Genomic DNA, 19,121 nt, shown 5'->3' on the forward strand with positions numbered 1-19,121 from the left:
ATTTTCAATCAAGTAAAAGAAATGATACATGGTAATATATCTTGACATTTTCTCTGGGTTTTGTTCTGCTTGTTATTACCATATTGTATTGTTGTACTGAAAAAAAAAAAAAAAAAAAAGAAGTGGAACAACTGAATGTGATTCTTGATACATCAGAGACAATGTAAAAAAATACATATAGAGATTTAAAGAGAAGTTAGTTATTGGTTCATTCCAGTGAATCCATGCCCCTGTTTAGACTCACCAGGAAATAATCCAGGAAATCATCCAGGAAATAATGAAGGGCAGATTTATAGCTAGTGTAAATCAATAAGAACATAATGGCTTCTGTAGAACTTCTGGGTAACCTCAATACCTAATTTGACCTCAAATTTACGAATAGGGAAATAAAATATTTTTTCTGAAGTTAATTCCTCTGATTAATAACAGGAAATATTTCTAAGTTTTTAAGAAAAGTAAAAGAAAAAAGGGTCCCACTTAAAGCCATAAATAAAGGCATATCTATCTAAAAAAGCACGTTTTCCTGTAAAAATGTCCAGGAGATACCATCTCACTCCGTCTCTCACCAGTTTTAGCCCTGACAAGAAAGAACCTGGGTGTACTGGTAGATGGCAAACTGGACATGAGCCAGCAAAATGCCCTTGCAGCCCTTAATCCCAAACATATCCTGGGCTGCATCAAAAGAAGAATGGCCAGCAGGGCAAGGGAGGTGATCCTGCCCCTCTATTCTGCAGTGGTAAGACCTCTCCTGGAGTACTCCATCCAGGTGTGGAGTCGTCAGTACAGCAGAGGTGTGAACCTCTTGGACAGCATCCAAAGGAGAGCCACAAAAATGATCCCAGGGATGGAACACCTCCCCTGTGAGGACAGGCTGAGAGAGCTGGGGCTGTTCAGCCTGGAGAAGAGAAGGTTGCAAGGTCATCTGATAGAGGCCTTTCAATATCTAAAGGAGAGCTACAGGAAAGAAGGGGCAGACTCTTTAGCAGGGTCTATGGTAATAAAATAAGGGAAAATGGCTTCAAGTTTAAATAGGAGACATTCCTGTTGGATATAATGAAAAAGCCTTTTACAGTGGAGGTGGTGAGGCACTAGAATAGGTTACCCCATCCCTGGAGTATTTCAGGGTCAGGCTGGATCAGGTCCTGGGCAGCCTGATATACCTGTGAGTGTCCCTGTTCATTGCAGGGGAGTTGGACTAGATGGCATTTAATAATCCCTTCTAACTCTAAGGAGTCTATGATTCTAAAGCTCGGGACCACATTCTCATGGCTTTGTGTCCCAAGATTTTGGAAAGTAGCAAATTTGCTACTTGATTAACCACATGACCCAGTGGCCCGTAAACCCATCTGAACTTTGGTCTTTCTTTTCCCAGAGAACTGCAGAAATTACCTGGGAAAATACAGTCAAATATTTCCCAGAAGAACCACTGTGTAGCTTTGTCCATTTTAAAGCATATGTGAATACTTTTGAATTATTCTGAAAACTCCTCATTCCTGTGCTTGCCCAACACTGGGAGAAAAGCCAGGTAGACATACAGGCTCCATGGGGCAAATCTGAGGAGTCGTGGAGAAATTTTTGTTATATACTGGGTTATTTCAAGCAAACAAATCCATCAATGAACCTGGAACCATGATTTTGCTGATAAATAAGTATACCCAAATATTTTGCACTAGTTTCTGTGCCAAGATTTTCATTAGCAACATCTTCTTCAGGTATTGGCCTTTCAGTCTGCAGCTTAGATTTCACATCCAATCAGCTGTGCTTTAGAACACCCTTGTGTGAACATTGTTGAATTCTGAGGTGCTGGCACATGCTGCCCAGAGATATGGATGCTTCATCCCTGGAGGCATTCAAGGTCAGATTGGATGTGTCCTAGGGAACTTGATCTGGCAGATGGCAGCCCTGCCCATCGCAGGGGATTGGAACTACATGGGCTTTATGGTCCATTCCAACCCAAGCCATTCTATGATTCTATGATTCTTGTAATCCAGGCACCCTCAGCCTGATGAGTCCTGTGAACATATTCACAAAGGTTTTCACAGCAGGTTGTATGACAGCAACATTTAACAACAGTGCTTTATCCTTACAGGAAGCCTCATGTGCCTACGTGTTAATTGTGACAGCTGTATACTGGGTTTCCGAAGCAGTACCTCTTGGTGCAGCAGCCTTAATTCCTGCTTTCCTATACCCACTTTTTGGAGTCATGAAGTCCAGTGAGGTAAGACCAGCTTGCACATTTTTGTCATTTCATCTTTTCACTCCCAGTTAATTATATGATTAAAGCAAATTTTAGTGGACTAGCAAGAATGAGTCTGGGAGGAAGAAGCGTACATCTTACAATAAGTAACATGGACCAACCAGCCCTTACTTGCATTGAAAACTAGACATAGGAAAGGACATAGTAGCCAAAGAAGTGTCCATCCTATTGGCTACTGCATCGCCAGCATTCCTAACACATACTGCACCATGATTCGATCTTTCACTTCCTCTGAAAAGTACATATGGGATAAACTGGAAAGTTTACTTCCAATGAGGGATGGAAAATGTATAAGCCTTACAGAATCACGGAATCAAAAAATCCTAGAAGGAGCCTCAAAGATAATCTAGTTCCAACTATAGAAAGGGTTGCCAATCACTAAATTGGGTATTAGTTCAGGTTACCCAGAGTCCCTTCCAACCTGATCTTGAACATTTTCAGGAATGGGGCATCCACACAGCTTCTCTGGGAAACCCCTTACAGTGCCTATAGATGATGTACAAGGTATGAGGCCACATATACTAAAAAGTATTACCATGTAATACTAGGAAGAATACCAGTAATCCTAGTGCTGCCTTGAAGTCATCAGTTCTCAGGAAAAGGAGTAGCTGTACGAAAAGTCTCTTTGATGCATTATGAATTTGCTTAATTGAGTTTCTCTTGAATGTCATTTTCTTTCAGGATATGCCAAGAATTCCTTCAATTTCATCTGCAGCTTTTATTTCTTACATTTTTCCATCTCCCTTTCTTTTTTTTTTTTCTTTTTCTTTTGTTGTTGTTGTTGTTGTTGTTGAATGAAGCAGCACCACACTTGGTTTATTAGAATTAGAAATATAGGTAACACAGAAGAATATATAGCAACCATAAGGTTGGTTAAAATTCTAACACAGTCTGGCAATGTGCAGACTCATAAACATCTGTAATCAAACACAAAACAAGACTTATATGACATCTCTTATTCCTTCCAGTACTGCAACAATTGTATAATATAATCAAATACATTTCCCCATCTGCATATTTCAATATTTTCAGGATCTTTTTCTTAACATAAACGTTAGCACAAAACATTGTAGCATATCAGAGAAAGAAAATCTAGGGGCAGCCACACAACTTCAATGTAATATTAAATTAAATGATATTGGGATTACTGCAGAGAATGTATTATTTACTTTAGGAAACAGAAGTAAAATCCTGTTTATTAAAATAAGCAAAGCTGATGGTGCTGCAGTATTTCCAGTCTCCTGTTCTAAAGCACCATAGAAACTCGGTCTCATACCTTGGAGTTTAAGCTACACTTCACTCACAGGCCTTGAGAGCATGAGTCTGGGTGCTGTGTGTGTGTTCTATGTATAAATAAGAACCTTAGTATTCGCTTGTTTCTCAAAATTGGCTGTGAAAGGGATAAAGAAAACAACAGATTCTTTGTGCTGCTGGCTTGGTAGATTCCTTTCATTCAGTTCAAGATTTTTTGAACAAAGAATTAGGAAAATAAAGTTAATGAGAAAGAAACCAGGAGAAGAAAGCCAAAAAAAAAGTGATATTTGAAAGCTCTGGCATACAACCATGGTGGCCAAGTCTACTAAGGATACTAGGGGTATTTGTTAAATAAATGTAACAATATCCTTAACACTTACTGCAACATGCACAAAATAACACTAGTGCCATTTGTATATTTTTATCAGAGTGTAAGAATAATGGAGGATAATGGAAGGAATATGGCTTAAACTGTTTTAAAATGGTAGGGCCTACACTTGTTTACAGCAAAAGGCATTTATACAGAATGGAAGGAGCAGTCTCTGAGAGCAGCCCTGCAGAGAAGGATCTGGGGGTACTGATGGATGAAAAACTGAACATGAGGCAGCAGTGTGCTCTTGCAGCTCTGAAAGCAAATGGTATCTTGGGCTACATAACAAGAGGGGTGGCCAGCAGGGATGGGGAGGTGATTGTCCCCCTCTACTCTGCTCTTGTGAGGCCCCATCTGGAGTACTGCATCCTAGTATGGAGCCCCAGAACAAGAAAGACAGAGAGCTGTTGGAGAGGGTCCAGAGGACAGCCACAAATTTGATCAGGGGGCTGGAGCACCTCCCCTATGAAGACAGGCTGAGGGAGCTGGGCTTGTTCAGCCTGGAGGAAAGAAGGCTGCAGGGTGACCTAATTACAGCCTTTCAGTACCTAAAGGGAGCCTACAAACAGGAGGGGAATCAACTCTTTGAAAGGGTAGATAACAGCAGGACAAGGGGAAGTGGTTTTAAGTTGAAGGAGTGAAGATTTAGGTTGGATGTCAGGGGGAAGTTCTTTACAGAGACAGTGGTGAGGTGCTGGAACAGGCTGCCCAGACAGGTTGTGGATGCCCCATCCCTGGAGGTGTTCAAGGCCAGGTTGGATGGGGCCCTGGGCAGCCTGGTCTAGAATTAAATGGGGAGGTTGTTGGCCCTGCCTGTGGCAGGGGGGTTGGAGATTCATGATCCTTGAGATCCATTCCAACCCTGGCCATTCTGTGATTCTGTGATTCTGTGAAACCAAAGAGTCCGTGTTCAAGAAAAAAATTGCAGACATATCTCATGAAGCACTTTGTTTAAATAAAATAAAATATTCAGCTAGATTCCAAACACTCACTTATTTATAAATTTTATTTTCTCCTGTTTTGTTTGTTTTCACCAAAAAAGTGTGTGATTTTTTTTTCTTATTATTTTTGCACTAGTTTCACAGAGTATCTTCTTGTGTTTTAGCAAGTCACACGTTCAAGAATTCTGCTTTGGATTTGTTCCTGCATTGTCTCTGAATATTTTCTTAAGCCGTAGTTGATTTTTGATCATCCCTTCCAGATTGAAGTTCTCTTTATTTGAAATTTTGCCTTCTTTCCCTAACACAATGCAGGTGGATTTCCACTCTGAAAAGTTCTGGCACAGTATCTGTAGACCATCAAAGCAATATCACAACCTTTATTCATTGCATTCAGAGTGCATGTCCCCAAATAGCATTTTTTTTTTCCCTGAAGCCACAGGTTCTAGAGATGCCAAATTTTGCACAACAATTGAACATGGCTTAAGAAATACAAACAAGACAGACAGTGATATTTCCATAACCAAAAAGCAGATGACACACATAAATAAGGTGCTCTCGGAGCAGAATTTTGTGTCTGTTTCAATTTGTGCCTCATTGAGCTACAACTAACTCCAGGCAATGCACATCCTGAGCAAAGAAGTAAGATTTCTCTCAATCTCTTCAAAGCTGAGAAATCTACAAACAAGAGGGGATGCAGCTCTATTACTTGTAAATGCCAAATGAGAGAGATTGAAGACAGCATTATGACTTCTGAATTCTTCAGTTTCCCTGGCTTGCTGTGATTCTTCTTGTGGGAGTGTGGAAACCCACAATATTTCTTACTCTTCAGTATGATCTCTGTGTTGGCTAGCTACCGTGTTTTTTAACAGATTCTTTCCCCCATGTTCTTAATGCAGGTGGCTGCTGAATATTTCAAGAACACAACTTTGCTCCTCATGGGTGTGATTTGTGTGGCAGCTTCTGTAGAAAAATGGAATCTCCATAAACGTATTGCTCTGCGAATGGTCATGATGGCTGGAGCAAAGCCAGGCATGTGAGTGGATCTTCAGATGTCAGGGTAATCTGAGGTTAATAGAGGCAGCTTGTAAAAGCAAATAACTCAGGCTCCTCTATCCACAGACAAAACCCAGCTGGGTTTGGGGCAACTGTTCCTACCCACTATCCCTGTCAGAATTTGAAAGCTTTCAAACATTCTCAGCAATTTTTCTGCCACCTCCTCCTCCTCCTCCTTGACTTATATAATTCCATTGCTTTCTATTTTCGGCTGATTCTTTATTCCTATTCTCTCTGTTCCCTCTTTGTTTGTTTAGCAAATATAAAATAATTCTTAAGATATTTCTGAATGCACTGAAAATCAGTCTTTCTCAGGTCACTGGTTTCCAAGTGGGGAAACAAAGGGTTTTCAGTGATATATGATCTTATGACAATTCTTAACACAAAGCAGCATTTTATCTATGCACACAATAGTATTTTGGTACCAAGAAAAAGAAAAAGACCCTACCTATATGCTTACCATCTGACTAATAAAAAGGTTAGGTAGGAAGGCCTTTAGTATTTGTGAAAGTGCCTCAAAGTCTCACTGTGTTACACTTCAGGTTGCTTCTTTGCTTTATGTGTTGCACCACGGTGCTTTCCATGTGGCTTTCCAACACATCCACCACAGCCATGGTGATGCCAATTGTGGAGGCAGTGCTCCAGGAACTAGTGAATGCTGAGGAGGAGCGTGATGTCATCAGTACTGCAGGCAGCACCATTATTGAAGAAAACGAGCCAATAGGTATTTGCCAATATTGGCCATTTTGTTCTCATTTATCAGTGACCAGAATGATTGATATATATAATTCAAATTCTCCCCAGATCATAGCTGCTTGATTTGTACTGCCAAAGATATTGGTCCATTCTTTTTCTTTTTGCATGGTGATATTTCTTCCAAAATTGAAAGACAGTTTTGCCTTGAAACGTAGCAGAGGCCCAAACACATGCTCTGTGACTATCCCAAGCTTGCCTTTCTACTCCTGCACTTCCAAGCTGCCCAGTTCAGACCAGGTGCCAGAAAAAATTTCTTCTGGACTGGTATGAGCTTTAGCGGTTTCTGACATTCCCAGAAAGAAAGAATTTGGGAAGAAAAAAATCTCCCATTTCTTTCAATTCACAGATTCCAGGCTGAACAACAACGTTATCTAACCTTACTTAAATTCTGGCATCGAGGCCTTAAGTCCCACAGGCATGACAATATTTTAATTGTAAGAGGCATGCTCTGAGGACAATAAAACATAACAAAATGCCATGTAAGTGTCACAGAGTTACCTGAGAAGGTCCAGACCAGCTTTCGCTTGCTATAGTTTCTCCAAGTTTAGTCACCCAAAGGCTCAGATCAGTTCTTACCACAAGGCTCCTGTTCCTTCTTTACAGGTCTCAACGAAAAGCATGACCAACCTTCACTGGAGCTTATCTTCATCAATGAGGAGTAAGAATGAACCCCGTACGACTGGAGATTTGAGCCCTACACAGGTTGCAATGAAATGAACTGAGGAATAGAGCAGGAAGGGCGTGGAAAAGCTTATAAATTGATGTTTTACATGTAACTGACAAAGAAGGCTGATATGAGAAATAGGATTGATGTAATGGTCTGGATCTCACTGTTTGCAGGGATCTATTTATTTATTTATTTATTTATTTATTTATTTATTTATTTATTTTAACATTATTACCACTATGAAGTGAAGGAAATACCCACTTACAGAGGATTCTTGAGGGAAGCCTTGACTGCCAAGAGTATTCAAGAAACAGATGATGGCAGAGAGAAAAAAAAAAAGAAAAAAAAGGAAAGGAAAGGAAAGAAAAGAAAAGAACTGTAAAAGATTTATTTGAATGCAGCCAAACCTCTTCAGAAGTTTATAACACTAAAAGATTGAACTAGGCCTCTATTTTTGGTAAAATAAGAGCAGATAAAGGAAAGGACTAATTTTTAATTTTGAGTTATCAGATAAACAAGTCAGATACACAGGAGTCTATACAAAGTTCTTGTTCTCCAACTGCAATACAGGCTTAATTCTGAGAAGCATCTTCTTAAAAGGTACGGGGTTAAAACATACAGTTTCTTCTTTAGCTTCTTCTGTTTTATTCACAAGAGTACAGAATAAAAGACAAATAAGTTCTGCTTACATCATTTAAGATTTTCTTTAAAACAAATATTATCATTCAAGTAGCTCGTGTTGACAACTTGAAGTTAGCTTGCACGTTCTAAATAGCTTTCTTATTAGTCTGGAGAATAATGAGCTCTCTAATAATTTGTCTTTTTATCCTCTCTTTTTATACCATACATATTTTCTTCAGTATAAAGGAAACATTTCATTTTGGTATTATGCCATTAATTACTTTAAGACTTATTGAAAAGTATGTGAGAAATATTTCATAACAGAACTATTATTAAAACAGTATTACTTGAAAAAAAAAAAAACCTTGAAATTTATTGGGAAAAGTAGCCCACATTCCGAAATTAAATCTGATTTCAAAGTAAAGTAAAGAAAAGTAAAAGCTCTTTGTATTATTTGCATGGACCACATGCTACCCATGACAGATCTTAGTGAAAGCTTTAGTGTGGCACGGGACGGTGCTCATAAAAAGCATTGAAGAGGCTGATGGAGGAAGAACTTGAATAGAACAAGATGGAGGTAGCATTGGCTTGCCTGTTAATTCACTTCATTGTGAATGGAGTCCATTCCTAGAACAGAGTATATACTACTGTGAATACATATAACTCTCCTGGATGGAAGTGGAACTGCCTTGCTACCAGGCTAGAGAGAGTCCAATTGGAACATAATTGGAAATAATGGTTTTAAGTTGAGGGAGGGGAGATTTAGGTTGGATGTCAGGGGGAAGTTCTTTACGGAGAGAGTGGTGAGGTGCTGGAACAGGCTGCCCAGACAGGTTGTGGATGCCCCGTCCCTGGAGGTGTTCAAGGCCAGGTTGGATGGGGCCCTGGGCAGCCTGGTCTGGTATTAAATGGGGAGGTTGTTGGCCCTGCCTGTGGCAGGGGGGTTGGAGATTCATGATCCTTGAGATCCATTCCAACCCTGGCCATTCTGTGATCCTGTGGTAATAATTGTTCCCATGTATCTGCCCAAGATACCACAAAAGAGATACTAATAATTGGTATTCTTCACCATTTTAGTAGGCATTACATCTCCTGCAGCTGTTGCCTCTCCTTCTCTTGATTTGCACCTTTTGGGGGAGCTGGGTGAATAGACCTTTTTAAAGTATATTTTCCTTTCTTTGTTTTTAGTGCTACTACTACTGACTTCAACTCCTTGATGCATTCAAAGGTATTGTCATAGGTAGTACCTGTATCTTCTGAGCTACGCTATTTGCTAATACCATCAGAACACAGTCCACACAGCTTTACGACTCCTTCCTTTATTTCAAACAAGAAGTGGTTGTTGTGTGAGAGTGCATAGCACAGAATGTTCTGCTTCATATTCATCCTATCAGACTTCTTGCACAAATTACGATGGGAAACTTTAATGCCATAGGGTTTATTTTAAATGCTGCCAAGGATCCAGTCAGTAAACTAATAATTCCATCCAGACTCTCAGTTTTTAGCAAGTTCAGGTAAGGACTTTTATTGTCTAGCTACCATCAAGTTCTGCAGTTGAGATGCCTCGGTTAATTAGAACTGCACATCTTACAAAGTCACCGTCTCTAGCAAGGGCACTCTTAGATTCTGCTACATGATAGGGCGAGAAAACTGATATATATATATATTTTCTGAATTGTAACATCACTTGAAAACAAAAGCAGTATTTAAAAAAAAAAAAAATCTTGTGCTTTTCCAGTGTGGTTCAATGCTGAAGTTTCGGTGGTTTTGCACTGTTTTGTTTTCATTTGTTTGTTTGTTTTGAAAGTCCACAGCCCATGAGTTTTATAAAGAAATATCAGTCTAAGTGCCCCTAGAAACAGAAGAAAGACTAATCTAAAGGCATTTGCCTCCTTACAGACTATGAATAGTGTGCATATGATAGCCAACCCGATTGGAACGATGAAATCCAAGAGCAATGGGCAGCAGCTACCTCAGGTAAGGAGATGTTTGAAATGGAGGGTAAAGGAAGGGACAGAGATGAGCATTATCTGTTTATCACTGCTTCATTTTTATTCCTTGCAAGCTGCTTTTAATGAAATCATTCTCTATCATTTTACAGCAGTTACTTTTTAGCTCTATGTTAATTCTTGTTCCCGTTTAGAATTCCTCAGCACAGGTATTTTTGTACAGCCATCTTCCAGTAAGACATTTCTGAATGGCTTGTACAATTCATTTAGCTTTATAATCAGTAATGTGACCACAAGTTTCACTTCTTATTTCACTGCTCTACCCACTTTATTTCAGCAAATCCTTCCTGGAAAATGGTGCAACAGAAAAAGAAGAGCAATCCTTGACTCACAATGTCCTACTCAGAACTAAACTAACAAGAGACATGGATCATTTAATTGTTCAACCAGTGGGTTTGGCAGTCTTAGTATTCATCTCCTTTTTGTACTGCCAAATATTCTCCATCAAAATCCTCTACTACATTACACGACTGCAGTATTTCTACTTTTCCTCAGTGCCTCCAAGCAGTGACTGTTTTTTCTACTGTGGTTATGTAATTCCTAAACGCATAAGTTAATGTTCAAGAAAGATTAGACTAAAATCAACACATGCATTTGCATTAGCAGTTCTAATGAATCTAAGTGTATGTTTCTAAACTGAATGCACTTCTCCTGTTATTTAATTTCCTCTTGCACCCATTTGCCATTTGCATTCACTGATTATTTTGTAGGTAGTATGCTCTCTTCACTTTTAACCTACATGGACATGAATCAGAGAACTCTGACAAGGATGACAAGCATGATTTACAGCATGACTGATTTTATGACATAAACACAAATCCAAATTAATGATTTAACAGATCTATTTGACTCCCATGATACCTTTTTCCTGATCATAAACTATAGCCTTAGTTGCATGTAAAGTGCTCTGAGTTTCTCTACCTTTACAATATAACTGCTTGATTTAGTAGCGTGGAGCTTTTCTTGTCACTGTTAAGAAAACTTGTTTTGGAGCAATATTTTTTCTGTAGCTTTTCTTTCATGGCCCAGCCTCTTCCGTGTACTTTCTGAGAATCACTCTTTAGGAGAGGCCCTGAGCCAGTCTGAGTGCCAAAAGTCCACCAAGCATTTGTCTGGTGGCTGTTCGTAAGCCTTAAGGATTACAGATTCCTTCTGCTGCAATGCTGGCATCCTGCCTCTGCAGCCCACAAAGGCCTTTTGGTATCCAGCTGAGATTCCAGTCAGAACTGGAGCCGACCCAAACTGTGGCCAGAAGTCCAATTACTGTCTATTCCATATTTCGCTGCAGACCAGGCAATTTCAGGCTCTGAGACAGGTTTCTAGTTCTGATCCCAACTAATACCAATGAAGAAAAAAATCTGCTCCCTCTTTTTAGTAGCACTGTGGCATTAGAGAAAGCTGGGAGCGGGCTGCTGTTCTAATCTCTTTCTCTCCTTGATCAATGTATCCCCTCACAGGCTCAGATACTAGTCCTACCTCCTAAGCCCTCTGAACTGGACCTGAGCACTAAGTACCGGTATCAGTCCAGACATGACCACATGATCTGCAAATGCCTCTCACTGAGTATCTCCTATGCAGCAACTATTGGAGGACTGACAACCATCATAGGGACTTCAACTAGCCTCATATTCTTAGAGCACTTCAACAAGTAAGTGACACTGTGGGTGAAAATATGATTGGTCAATATCATCCCTGTGACTTTCCCTGTGAGTTATTTATTCTCTCAGGGAACTATTCTAAGATGATCTCTCTAAAGACAATTTTGTTTCCTTTCCTACTTTAACATTTTTTGCCAATGATTAAAGATTGTAAGGGGGAGCATAAGTTAATATTTATATCCATATCTTTCTCCCATGCAAAACAAAAATTTCTCAACATTTCTCTTGAGCAACTTCTTCTGATATGAAAAATTGGTTATCAAGAAGGCAGCAGGTTCCTTCAGAAATTAAGCACTAAAGCCATGCAGACAAAAGAATGAAGAAAAATGGAAATCTGTGCAAAAGATGAAAAGTCATAAAACTTGCTTCAAGTTATTTTTTGGCTTCATAGCAAGCTGGTTCTCATGGTGAACCTAGAATCATCATTGGTAAGACTTGTGCTGTTTAACATGCAGTGCAGAAATATGTACATTTAGAAGTGTGGCCTTACACCTTTGCTTCATGGATGATGGGAAGCAGCTCTGAGCTAAATATTTCCTCTCTCATATATGCCCAGAGCTCTCAAAGGCATGAATGTCATCTCTGTCAGAAGGCTGATGGAAGTTCTCCTCACTCACTGATCTGTAACCAGGCTCGCACCTGATTCTGATCATCTACTGCCATGGCTGTAACATTATCCTGCATTTGACTTTTTGAAATGCTGGCAGCAATGATAACTAAATTCAGAACCCATCTTTAGCCCATGAATCTGGATTTCACAACACTTCCGAAGACCATGCTTTTTTGACACTTCCACCAAATGCATATATCAGACATCTTTGTCAGAACCTAGCAGACTATAGTGATTATTTTTGTGGTCCAGAATAAGACACACATAGAGACTCTGAGTGAAATCTTTCTTAGTTCTACTGACTGGGACTTTGAACAATAAACTCAGATAGAGACAGGATTTAATTCCTGGTAATTGCAATGATTTTTGAAATTGGATGGAGAATCTAGACCATCTGGTCTTAAAGGTGTGAAGTTCTATCTGGTTCATCTCAGGCATGGTCAGTGACTGGCATTTTTTGACTAATGGCTTTACTATGAACAAGTATTGTATTTGTCACATTTATATACTGATGAATTTTTTCTGTCATGCCATAACATATATGAACGTAAATATATGTTTGTACTTCTGTACATATTGGAAATGTTCTTTTACCATTCTAAACTCTCACATAATGTCTTTGTGTTATTGTTTTTTTTCTTTACAGCCAATACCCAAATGCTGAAGTGATGAATTTTGGAACCTGGTTTTTGTTCAGTTTCCCCATTTCCCTCATCATGTTGGTCCTTACTTGGTTCTGGATGCACTGGTTATTCTTGGGCTGCAAGTGAGTGCAAGACGTTCAAGATGAATTGATAACAAAAACAGGGCATCACTGACCTCATTAGAGTGGATCTCATTAGAGCTTTTCTAGTTCAAATGATTAAAGCTAAGGTACAACTTTCTTCTTGATAGAAAAAATTACAAGAGGAAATAATATTTTTTAGTTGTGACAGACAGGCAGCAGTGCTCATTATTGTTGCACAAGAGTGAAGTGCTTAGGTATTGGTGATGGAAATCTTTACTATGCACTCAACTGATTTTTTTTAATTTAAAATCTCATAACTGGGTCTCATCATGGACCAAAAATCTTGATAGAAGTCCTTTTGGAAAGGTACAGCTGAAAAGATGAATAGGAAAAAATAACAGTAATTGAACAATTTACTTTTCAGATCTGCCTTCAGATAGATGAAGTTAATATAGGACAGTTAAAATTAATGGTAAACAAACTCCATTTATGTATTTGATTTTAAAGGAAGAACTCTTAGGCTGAGGTAAATACCCCTTGAAACCACCAGTTCTGAGATCCGAAACAAGAACAATTTCTGGTCTCCTATATCATATGTATTCTCTTTGCAGAAGCACTCAGCAAAGTTAATGAAAATTGACAAAGTATATGCATTTAGAGTGAATTAGTTAATCTGCATTAAAATGCATTACATACATATTTATTCAGAATTAAAGTGGCCTTAATTTGATTTAGTTGACTCTTAAAAGTAAGATGAACTGACATCACTAATTTATTTCACCTATGAAAGTGTATAAAATGATAATCAATTCTGCTTACAGCTGACCTTGGGTTGATTTTAAGACGTAATTTAGAGGTGAATAACTTCCATGTCCTTCAGTCCCCTGAGTGTTTTAGTTCCAAATTAAAAGGCTAAAATAAATGTCTTTTTCTTTCTATTTTTTTTTAATTTTATTTATTTATTTAATCTTGAGTGGAAACAAGCCCTAACACCACTTTCAATTACTTTCTGCTTTTTAAAATAAAAGCCATTGAAATTCCACATTGCATCCAAGACCTCATGCTGATTAATGTTTTTGTAGATAATACCAGAGACCGAACCATTATTGACTTCTTGAGAAGTGCTGGTTGGTTCCAAAACTCTTAAATCTTTGTTCATTTAAAGTCATTAAAGAATGTGTTATGTTAAGCATGTGGATACAATACTATAACTTCACACAGTCCTAAGCCTAGCAACACTGAGAACATGTTGAAACAGCTGTCAATGCTTATATATAAATGTTTATTGAATTCCCATAATGTTCATGTTGCATGTTCTTCCTCCTAGGAAGCCCAGTGTTGTCATTCTGACTTGGACTGATTGAAACATTTCAGACTTTTGTTGTAGGTTCTAGACAAATTCAAAGGAGATGGAGAATAGACCCACCGAACAATCATTGCCAAAAAAAGCAGAGCTAGGAGTAGAATTGTCATTATGGAAGTGGCCATTAAAAAGCATATTTCTTTTCTCCTCCAGCAGATGCATGACCAATGGTGAATTTTACTGGAGTCTAAGAGCAAAGTTTGCAAGGAAATTTAAATGTGCACAGGAGTGCTATGTGAGTTTAAAACAAGAGACACATAGGTACTCAGTTGCTAGGGACATGAAAACGGAGATGTTTTTGTTAATCAGAAATGGTCAACCTGCATCTTTAGCTACCCAAACTATGCAGATAATTTGACCTTTGTCAAACACACCTTTTGGCCAATGTGGTAGCATAGGTCTCACTCTTGTGGGGCAACAAAGGAGACAATAAAATGAAAGAAACTTAAAAACCAGACCATTTCACCTTCGACACACTTACTTCACAGCTGCTGCAATCTATTTTAGGCTGGCTTAGCTGCAGAAGTTTCTCAACCCACACCATACACCCCTGTCCAATAGAGAGTACAGGTGGTACAAAAAAGCAGAGTTGTGGCCCAAAGCAGAGCAAAGTGACACAGTAGGAAAGAATAAAAAGAAAATGTTTATGTGAACTTGAAAGAATATTCCTTTCAACTAGGAATGCTTTGCTATAATGTGAAGGCTAGCTGCATAAACTAGGTGCTTTGCCTAATTTGCATATAAATGTATAGCAAATTTAAATGTGTTCCGATGTTAAATGCACTTGTGCTTGTGTTTACCTGACAGATGTACAGCCAATTTTCACCATGAGAAAACATACTGACTGTCTTGGACCCTGTGGCAGAGGCAATGTGGTCTTGCTCTTGGTTTGGAGAATGTTAGAAAGAGTAGAAGCAGACAAACTATGAAAGCTATTGGGTTCCTCAGCATAACTTTTATTATTACTTAGTTAATCCTGAACATTCAAGTGAAACTTGGACTCAGAAGCCAGATCAGGACATATGCATGTTGGCTACCCTTGATCCTAGTGGAACCCATATAAATCCTTCATACCCAATAAAATTATTGATAGTTGATCACAGTCTTTCTATGGGATAGTATAAACTAGACCTAGTCTTTGGAGGTTTTGGGCATTGGAAAAAATCTGGCCACTAGCAGCCATCTGAGGAAGCCTACAGAAAGGGAGTTCAGCCACAGCCTGGGGAGGCTCTGTGATATCAGTCAGGACTAGACCGGGCTCCACAAGGACCTTTAAACCACATGTAGGATTTTCTCTCAGAAAGACCTGGAAAATAGACTATGCAAAGGTCACAAGCAATTGTTTCCCTTTCCACTGCCACGAGGCCCAAATCACAATTTTACCTAAGAAGAATTGCAACTGAAGTTTTCAGTTTGTTTCTTTATTGTTATTTTTCTTACAGCTTTTCACTTCACTTCATGCCATTGTCTAATTTTACTGTGCTATTTACCTCAGTTTTAAGGAAACCTGTTCTTTGAGCAAGAAGAAGAAAACCAAGCGGGAAGAAATGTCAGAGAGAAGAATTCATGAAGAGTATAAGAAACTGGGGAATGTCAGGTAAAACAGACCTCAGGAATTTGCCTGATTAGCCAGGACTACATGCAAAAATATTGGCATGGATTTACATTTTGATGTGCAAATATTGTTATATGTTGCTATAAGCATAACTATGCTTATTAAATTCTTTGAAAGGTTCAGTACCAAGTGCTTACAGAGGAATAGAAACATGAGCTTTACCTTGTATCCAGATAATGATGCAAATACATAACAAGCATTTATAAATATTTTCCTTTAGCTCCTGCCCATGAAGAACTGAATTGAAAATAATGATATTTTAGCTCGTGTTTACTGAGTTTACTTGGTTTTCAGTTGAGAGCCAAATGCAGAATTCCTTAATTCAAGTGATTTTTTTTTTTCTAATTTCCTCATGGTTTTTTATTTCTTCTCTTAGAAACCTTTCTAATTCCTTATTTCTTCTCAAATCTGCTCTCAGGTTCTCAGACTGACACCTGTAATAGTTAGTTTGGTTCGTTTTGTTTCTAGCTATCCCGAGATGGTGACTGGATTTTTCTTCATCCTGATGACCTTGCTTTGGTTTACTCGTGAGCCCGGCTTTGTACCAGGCTGGTCGTCATTTTTTGAAAAGTAAGTGAAGTTCCTTAAGCAACTACATCTTCAGACTTTATGCCATAAGTTTTGTCTATAAAATGTTGTTATCCACTATTAACAAGGTAGTGAAAATTGAATACTTATTTCTGCTTTTTAAACTACAGCTGTTCACTCAGCAGCAAATTCTTTTCTTGCTTATGAGTAAGGCAGAGGGAACTGAGCAGACAAATTAAAACATATTTCCAATGTAATAAGTAGAAAGGGCAGATGCTGAAGTTTAATGCATTCATAGAGATGGTATCATGGAATATATTGATTGTATAATTCAAATTAAAATGTTTGTTTTTTTTTTTAATTTTATACTGAATAATATTTTGACAAAACAATGTATGTTTGAGAAAATAAAATTTATCAAGAAAATATTTATTTTGGTTGAATATTAGACAGAAAATTGAAACAACTAATGTTATTTTTTTTATTATAAATAATATTGACAAAAATCTATTTAAGTAACATTAACAAAGAATACATACCAAAGATTATATAAATGAAGTTAAATTTTCTTCAGGTTTCCACTGTATAAAATTATTTTGACATCTCATCCCAATTTTGACTGAAAAATTGTCTTTACTTTTGGGATTTCCTGAGGGTATTTGTAGTTTGACACATCTCAAAGTATATTATCAAACTGAGTTTTAGAAGTTTAATTTGAAAACAGTCTTGTTCACTTTTAAGGATCATTTAGGTGTGCCTTTTCCTGAGAACGTGTTTATTCTTTACTGTTTCTAGCAAGCACATTTTTTTCTGTACATCAAAGTTAATATTTAAAATAGAAAGGGATATCTTTTTTCACTAGAATGTTAAAAAATATTGACACGGATTGTAGTTAGCTGAATACATATTGCTATATTGAATAAAAATCTTATCTGTATCCTTGATGTGAAGATATATTTTTCTAGAAGACTTCAGATGCGGAAATAAAAATTCAGCTCTAAACGCTAGAGCACAGGGTTGGACATGGTGATCTCCAGAAGTCCCATCCGACCTCAGCTGTGTTGCAATTCTGGGATTCTGTAACTGCTAAGAGATAGTTTACAAAGGCTTTCTAAGTGTGTTTTTATGATAACCCCATTGCTTCTTTCTCAGGAAAGGTTACCGGACTGATGCCACTGTTTCTGTTTTTCTTGGTTTCCTCCTTTTCCTCATTCCAGCAAAAAAGCCATGTTTTGGAAAAAAAGAAAAAGGTAAAGCACATGCTGCAAGAAAGAGAGCTGGCATGTTTTTCTTTAACTATGTTTTTCTGGTTTCTGGAAAATGTTTGATGAATACATTTTAATTGTGGAATTGTAGAGGTATTTCCTCTGATACCATCCCTTGCATCAGTCTCCTCTTGTTTTCTTGTACTTTTACTCATGTGGTCTTATCTAGCAGATTACCAACAGGTTTTATCTGTATTTATAGAGTTTTCAAAATTTAAGAAAGAGTTTTAGGAAAGATTGAGATGTAGTTCTATACTGAGAATGCAGAGATTTGCAAAATTGGCTGAAGATAACATCTAGTAAATAATCCAGTCTTTATTTGTATGGAAGAAGTAAATGATAATCTCATTAAAAAGATGTAAAAAAGGTAACAGTTGTTACTGTCTGGCAGTCATAATTTTTGGCAATGCTCCTCTTGCTGTTATCCCAGTAATAATAATGATTAATTAGTAGCATTCATTTTTGATGGTGTTCAGAAGTGCTGATCAGTCTGCTGTGCCAGACTTTCAGCAATCATTTATGAAAACATAATTTCCTGCATAGTGTTATGTAAAAATTACAAATGTGTATAGATATGTTTTGGTTTTATACTGAAATACATGCAAAACACGGGAAAAATAACACCCTCTATCTCTTCCATAATATACTCAAGCATCTCAGCAAACTGTCATCAGCTAAAGCCTAGGAACGTAAATGCACATTGTTAAACTTCATGACTTAGTGGAGAGAGCAAATGCCTTCCTTTGAGAAAATAATCCCATTGTATCTCCATCTTTGTGATCTACATATAATTTGCACGTGCACATACACAACGGAGAAGATCGTCTCTTGAAAAGCTGTAGCATAAAGCAGAAGGGTTTACAACTATTCACATCAACAGAGCAGCCAAAGAGAGGTCAGGATATTTGGAATCAGTATGATGCGATTTCTGAATCTGAGATAACCTGAGAGATAACCTAAACTCTTTTTCACCTCTCATAGACAGTTCTCAAGATAACTCCCATGAATATTGCATTACTACTAGTAGTGCAAAATACGCGAAGATCTCTGCATAAATGCCAGTTCAATTTTGATCATGCATGTGCCTTATTTTGATATAGGAGATGCTGAAAGGTCAACAGACACCAACACACTGGACCCCATCATCACCTGGAAGGACTTCCAGAAGACTATGCCCTGGGAAATTGTAGTGTTGGTTGGAGGCGGTTATGCTTTAGCAGCTGGATGCAAGGTACTGATTTAGATTATATTTCCCTTCTTAAAAAGTGAATAAATAAACCTGAATTTCTATCTTTTGTATGTGCTCCAAATTGGGATTACAGTGCAGAAACTTTCAAGTTTGTACATCTGCTCTCTCAACAGAAAGCTACCTAACAAAGGGCTCAAATCAGTTTTGTAAGCATAGCCTTCTATTGCCATTTCAGATT

At 38.0% G+C, this 19,121-nt stretch overlaps 1 protein-coding gene across 1 annotated transcript in view; it reads left to right on the forward strand.

Annotated features, from left to right (window-relative positions):
• The window catches only part of SLC13A4 (solute carrier family 13 member 4), a 29,087-nt gene that overhangs the window by 4,219 nt on the left and 5,747 nt on the right, over positions 1-19,121 (forward strand). The window contains exons 2-13 of the mRNA XM_048927426.1: positions 2,090-2,218; positions 5,719-5,855; positions 6,418-6,599; positions 7,235-7,289; positions 9,108-9,147; positions 9,819-9,896; positions 11,386-11,576; positions 12,843-12,962; positions 15,782-15,883; positions 16,370-16,471; positions 17,582-17,679; positions 18,795-18,925. Of these exons, the coding sequence (XP_048783383.1) occupies positions 2,090-2,218; positions 5,719-5,855; positions 6,418-6,599; positions 7,235-7,289; positions 9,108-9,147; positions 9,819-9,896; positions 11,386-11,576; positions 12,843-12,962; positions 15,782-15,883; positions 16,370-16,471; positions 17,582-17,679; positions 18,795-18,925 (1,365 nt within the window). The remainder of the gene's footprint in view (positions 1-2,089; positions 2,219-5,718; positions 5,856-6,417; positions 6,600-7,234; positions 7,290-9,107; positions 9,148-9,818; positions 9,897-11,385; positions 11,577-12,842; positions 12,963-15,781; positions 15,884-16,369; positions 16,472-17,581; positions 17,680-18,794; positions 18,926-19,121) is intronic.

The sequence above is a fragment of the Lagopus muta genome, chromosome 1 (genome assembly GCF_023343835.1).
Source record: "Lagopus muta isolate bLagMut1 chromosome 1, bLagMut1 primary, whole genome shotgun sequence".
Classification (NCBI taxonomy): domain Eukaryota; kingdom Metazoa; phylum Chordata; class Aves; order Galliformes; family Phasianidae; genus Lagopus; species Lagopus muta.